The sequence below is a fragment of the Populus euphratica genome, unplaced genomic scaffold (genome assembly GCF_000495115.2).
Source record: "Populus euphratica unplaced genomic scaffold, PopEup_1.0 scaffold5.1, whole genome shotgun sequence".
In the NCBI taxonomy this organism is placed as follows: Eukaryota; Viridiplantae; Streptophyta; class Magnoliopsida; order Malpighiales; family Salicaceae; genus Populus; species Populus euphratica.
Window position 1 is genome coordinate 2,991,027 of NW_011499848.1, and position 6,804 is coordinate 2,997,830.

At 31.7% G+C, this 6,804-nt stretch overlaps 1 protein-coding gene across 1 annotated transcript; it reads left to right on the top strand.

Moving 5' to 3' along the window:
* The first annotated feature begins 257 nt into the window (after positions 1–257).
* On the top strand, positions 258–2,865 carry LOC105115241 (probable N-acetyltransferase HLS1). Its single transcript, XM_011012091.1, has 3 exons — positions 258–519; positions 757–890; positions 1,660–2,865. The coding sequence occupies exons 1-3, from the start codon at positions 337–339 to the stop codon at positions 2,531–2,533; spliced, it is 1,191 nt and encodes a 396-aa protein (XP_011010393.1). The 5' UTR covers positions 258–336; the 3' UTR covers positions 2,534–2,865.
* The last annotated feature ends 3,939 nt before the right edge of the window (positions 2,866–6,804 follow it).

Sequence of the window (6,804 nt, forward strand, 5' to 3'; positions counted from 1 at the left end):
AGAGTAAATACTAACCTAACCAGTAAAAAAACCATATAGGTGGATTTATGGCATCCCGATCACACCAACAGTGTACGCAGTCATGGTGAAATTGGACGGTGTAACATTGACAGAGCCAGCTAGAAACAAACAAAAGGGCATAGATATATGTAAGAGAAAGAAGAAGTTAAGTTAAATAAAGAAACAAATAGGACTTCTTCATTATATAAGAAAGTAATTGAAGAGGAGGTTGTGGCAGCTAGCCTATTCAAGAAAGATTCAAACCATTGAAACAATTTTATTTCCCATTTGAGATCGAGTAACAAGTTATACTTGCTTTCTTTTTAGCCAAAGATCATGAGTGGCAGTATAGAGAACAAGGTTGTAATAAGGGAATACAATGAAGACAGGGATATTAAAGTGGTGGGGAAGCTTGAGAGGAAGTGCGAGATAGGATCTAATAAGGAAGTCTCCATTTTCACCAACATGATGGGCGACCCTCTATCTAGGATTAGGTTCTATCCTGTTCATGTTATGCTGGTGGGTGAACTACAGCTACGGACTCTCTCTTTCCATTACTAGCTTTCTCCAAATCAAATTATATATATGGACTGCGATCTTGCTAACCTATAGTGAAATATTGATCATTTGTCTTTCTTCTACCTTTCTCTACAATTAAGGAAATTAACTCCCTTGTCCCCCATAAGACACATGTAGCTAGCTTTCGTGATTGCTAACTAGCTAGTCGACCACTGATATGGTTGAAATGGCCTACAGGTTGCCGAGCTGCGTGAAAATGGGGAACTTGTCGGTGTAGTTAAAGGATGCATCAAATGTGTGGGGACTAGATTTGGAGCATCATATGTAAGGTTGGGCTGCATCCTAGGCCTTCGAGTTTCTCCTAGACATCGGTATCTCTCTCTCCCCTCCCCCTATTACTTGAGTATATTTGCAAGCTGACTGTCTTTTTCATGTTAATTTCCTGAACAAGGGAACTTATGTTCAGCATGTTGAAAAAAGCTAATTTGTTGCAAATATCATCGTACAACTTATTTGTCATAAACCATCATGATATATAGTTTATCATCTTCTAATTAATTTGTTCAAATATCTTGATAAAGATAATCCCATCAATATTGAAAGCTAAAGGAATACTAGCAGGCTTAAGTAATTAATAATCCTGAATAACAAAGAAGAATTTTTATTTTTTTATAAGCCAAGATGTAGAACACAAACACATGCTCGTGACTTGTGAGCATCCTCATGCATGGAGATAGGAAGTTCTAAGATGTTAGTTTGCGAAAGGGAGTTACCATATATATATGTGGGCGGGTTTAATTTAGCAGCTACGTACTTAGGCTTCCTTTTGTTCTTAATCACGTGAAAAGAGCAGATTTGATCAAACGAAATTCTACTGTCTTTCCTGCTTTGAATGGATAGTCCCAGTTGATAACCCGTTTGCTTAGTTAATATAAAGATACTTTGAGAATAATCTGTCCTTCTCTTCTCTCATAATGTCATACTTCCTTGCCTGTGTTTTGTTATCATGTTTATACTAACTAGATGAGATTACGTTTGAGAAATGCATAAAAGTACTTGAGCATATAAATAGTATATGTTAATTTGCTTGCATTATGCTAATTTATGAGCGTGTACATTTGTGCAACCTAATTAATGTAGACGAATGGGGATCGGGCTGGAACTTGTCAAGTCAGTTGAAGAATGGCTGATAGGAAATGGGGCACACTATACTTTCCTAGCAACTGAAAAGAACAATGTGGCCTCTACGAATCTCTTCACTTCCAAGTGCAATTACATAAACTTTACCTCATTGGTCATATTTGTTCAACCAGCTAGTCTTCCTGTAAAGGGTCTGTCCCAAGACATAAAAATAGAGAAGCTGCAGACAGACCAGGCCATTTATCTGTACAACAATAAGTTCAAAAGCAAGGACATATATCCGACGGACGTTGATGCTATCTTGAAGGAAAAACTGAGCGTTGGTACATGGGTATCTTATTTTAAAGAAGAGGAATGGTTTAGTTTGCACAGTACTGAAAGGAATGAAGACATCATCACTAGAACTCCAAGTTCTTGGGCTATGTTTAGCATATGGAATTCTTGTGAGGCATACAAGCTTCATATAAGAAAGTCTCACCACCCGTTTAAGTTTTTTCACGCAACTTTAAGCCATGCAAGAGATAAGATTTTCCCTTGCCTTAAATTCCCAATATGTCACTCGCTACAGAAACCATTTGGATTCCTCTTTCTGTTCGGGCTTTATGGAGAGGGAGAGGGGCTCCAAGAGCTCATGAAATCCATATGGAGCTTTGCATCAAGATTGGCTGAAAATGTGAAGGACTGCAGGGTTATTATTAGTGAACTAGGGGTCTCTGATCCTCTAATAGAGCATGTGCCCCAAGAATCCTCCATGTCTTTCATCAATGACCTCTGGTACCTGAAGAAAGTGAATGACATCGCTGATGACAGCGAGGAACCCGCGGTCATGGGGCAAGTAATAGGGAATGTATTTGTTGATCCAAGAGACTTTTAGCACACTGTATAACCATAATGATCTTAAAACCTGGGGTTGCAACACTTCTAGCTAGCTAGGTGCTAGAGCTTGGTGCTGTTGCTCTATATGTTTTTCCGTCGTGTTGAGTTTGCTTCTGTCATGCCTAGTTGACACTCTAGAAAGCGGCATGTGTGCATACTAGTGCTGAATTAAGAAGTCTGTTTAAGACGAATAATACTATCATCATGAATGAGCTCGAACACTACTTGCAGGTTGATGAAGCTACGGGCTAGCAATTTGGTTTTAAATTGAATATTTTGGTTTCAAATTTTAATCTTGAAACTAAATCCATCCGAGTGGTTTGTTAATAGCTTGTTTGATTTTGGTTATAGTGTCCTTGAGCCTTTGATTTTGGTTATAGTTCATGTGTCAGTCCCACAACACTAGTGCCCTTATGAGTTCTATGGAGAGATGAACTAATATAATGCCGTCATCAGCACCCCAACATTTATAATAATTTCATTTTGTCCATTATTTGATACTTGTACTCTTCTCAGAAGAATTATTGAAGTTTTGTACTCTTTTTTGTATTAATCAAGTCTCCTGATCATGCATTTTATTCTGTTACCGTCTCTCCATTATTTGATGATGTCATTAGTTTGTGAGCTGACGTGGCACATTATCCTTTCGAATGCACGGCACGAGCCATACGAGGCTTCAATAGAAAGAGTACTCTATCAATATGAAAAAAAAAAGTGTAAGATTTCAATCAAAACAATTCTAAGAGTACAGGGACTAAATTGTTATTTCTTAATTCTTACTTTCCATGTTATTTATTTATTTATTTTAAAAAAACTCATCCTAATGCGCAAAATGTGTCATATATGGGAACCCATCATGGTTCGAGTCCTTGGTTGCTTATATGATGGTCACTGGAGACTTACATGGTCGTTAACTTCAGGACCCGTGGGATTAGTTGTGATGCGCGCAAGCTGACTCAGACATCCACGTTACTCTAATAACATGCAATTAAAACAAAAACAAAATAGAGTAAAAATATGTTTTTTTGGAAAAATATAAAAACAAAATAGAATAAAAATATGTTTTTTTAGTATAGTTCATGATGTCACTCCCGTAACAGTGCCATTACAAGTTCTATGGAGAGATGAAATACACTACGAGGGGAGTGGCATTATAAATTAATATAATGTCGTCATCAGCACCCCAAATCAACCCCCCGCCATCTATAGTAATTTAATTTTGTCCATTATTTGATACTTGTACTCTTTTAAGAAAAATTATTGAACTTCTGTACTATTTTTTGTATTCATCATGTATTGTTACCGTCTCTTTATTATAGCACAGGTTTAGGAATATATTTGTAGTTATTTTTTAAAGAATTTTTATTTAAAAATATATTTTTTATATTTTAAAAAATTATTTTTGATATCAATACATCAAAATAATTTAAAAATATAAAAAGATATTAATTTAAAATAAAAAATAAATAATTTTTTTTTAATTTTTTTCAAAACTATTTTTAAAACCTAAAAACAAACATGGTTATAATATCATTAGTTTATAAGTTGACGTGGCACGTTATCCCTTCGGATTTTCAAGTATAAGATTTCAATCAAAACAATTTTAAGAGTACAGGGACTAAATTATTATTTCTTAATTCTTACTTTACATGTTATTATTTTTTAAAAAAAACCTCATCCTAAATGCGTAAAATGTGTTATACAACCCCAGAGTTTTTTTTTTTTTTTTTTAAATATCGTTATGATAATTTAACAATAATAATATACAAAAAAGGAAAAAAAATAACATGCAATTGAAACAAAAACAAAATGGAGTAAAAATATGTTTTTGTCAAAATTAATATGAAAACAATAGTAATATATATCGAATAGGAACTAATTATTTCGGTCAAAGAAGAAAACATGGTGCAGTTCCTAGTCTTTCTTCGTTTTTTTCTTAAGAGAACAACCTAATTATATTTTTCACTTTTAAATTGGTCAAAATATTAAGAATTTCTTAAAGACTAGACCCAATAACTAGGCTTATGGTTGATCAATATCACCAACCATCATGTTTTTGTTTTTGATCAATATCACCAACCATCATGTTTTTTTTTTTATTATTAATGGCTTGTTAGGTCATTTTTTCCTTTATTTTATGTATTAGTCTATTGTTTTTAACTTATCATAACAATTTAAGAGAAAAAACTCTTCACAATTTCACCTCGCACATTACAACGCCGCTAGTATCGTACCTTGAGAGGACATGTATTGCATGGTTGGATGCATGCATGATGCACGTGAGTTCAAATGCACCCCGGAGCTAGGTTGGAGGGAGATGATTCATGTAATTAATCTCCTCGTCGTGGTGATTATTAGTAAATGATTTATTTACTTTTTTGCCTGTTTTTTCATGGAAGGTGGAATATGTATGTGGCCCTTAAACTTGAATGCCATTAGTGTGATAGTTGTACATCTCCTGTGTTCATGTGTGCTCGTATAAATTGCTTGAGGAATCATGAATGCCAGAAGTTCATTGGCATGGCGGATTAGGGTTAATTCCATGAATTGATTGAAACTTGAAGGCGATGCGGTTAATTGCATGCAACTAATTAATTAAGAAAGAAAGCTCGTACGTAATTCTTAAATCATAATTTTTTTAAATAAAATAATAATCTCAAAGCAGTTAATTTTGGTTCACCTAGAATATTAAATTTCTTCTATAATCGGTTTTAAACTAATTAATTATTTACATTTAGATTCAAGTATATATTTTGTTTAATTTTAATTAATACTCGATGAACGAACGATGATACCAAACAGTATTGAAATCATCATTTGAGTTAAGCTTACAAAAAAGGACAATTTTGCATTCGCCAAAAGTCAAGGACTAGATTTTACAACCGTATATTGATCCCATGAATTTTTAAAGCTAATTTCTAATTAATTATAAAATAATTAAAATAAATATTCAAAAGAGTATGGAAATTTTAACTTCCAGAGAAGAAAATGTATTTCTTGATTCCTCATTTATGCATTTTTTTATTTGACAAAAATTTCTTTTTTTTAATTAAAAGCATCATTTCTTAATAAAATTCCAAGATAATTCAAATAAATATTCATAAAATAAAAATATTTTTTTATATTCATGAGAAAAAAATACTTAATTTTTGAAGACAAAAATCTCATTTATTTAGTAATTATTTTTTTATATAAAAACATATAATTTTTTTTATCAGTAGTGTATTTTTTAAGCAAAAACTTATCATAATTCTTTTTAAAAATAAAAACTAAAAAAAATATCTTCATAAAAATTATGTAGTTCCATGTACAATATCAAATAATAATTAATTTATGAAAGCCATAGAAAAATAACAATATATATATATATATTTAATTATAATAGAATATTCACGTTCAATTTCTTTACAATTCATAGTGTAACAGACATCTATAAAATTATTAAAACATTTACTGCAAATATAATCATAAAAGCTCTTATCTCATATTTAAAAAGTATGGTATAATCAGATGAGTTCTTAATTGACATTTTAATCATTAATTTAAATAAAGATTTATCCCAATTAAAATTGGCACTTTCTAGGAGAGAAAAACCCAAGCTCTCACGCCTAGCACTTTGTTACATATTGAGTAAACAACGCGTCATTTGCTTCATGTAAAAATATGGCAACACATAGCTGTCATCAACCACAATAATTTACTAGCCATTTCGGATAGCTGAAAGAGGTGTTTTTTTAATTACAGGTTGTGTTTGTTTTTTAAATAATAATTTTTGAAAAATAATTTTTTAACTTTTTTTGTGTTTATTTGTTATTAGAAAAGTTAGCCAACAAAAAATACTTTTCAATCAACACTTTCCAATCAACGAAAAACACTTTCTAGTCAATGAAAAATACTTTTCAGTTAAAGAAAAATTTCGCTTAATTTTCAGAAAAATATTTTCCTTTTTAGTTGTGTTTATTTTCCAGAAAGTGGTTTTCAAAAAAACATTTTCTAAACTTTCTTATGTTTGTTTTCTAGAAAGTAATTTCTGAAAAATCACTTTCCAAACTTTCTTGTATTTGTTTGTTGTTTGGATCCAAACTTTCTTGTGTTTGTTTGTTGTTTAGAAAGTTAATAAATGAAAAATACTTTCCAGTCAAAGGAAAATTTAACTTGATTTTTAGGAAAGTGTTTTCTTGAAAAATTTGGGAGGAAAACACTTTTCAGAAGTTGTGAAAAATTTAGAAATATCATTATTTGCTGATTATATCAAATTTGATCCTCAAA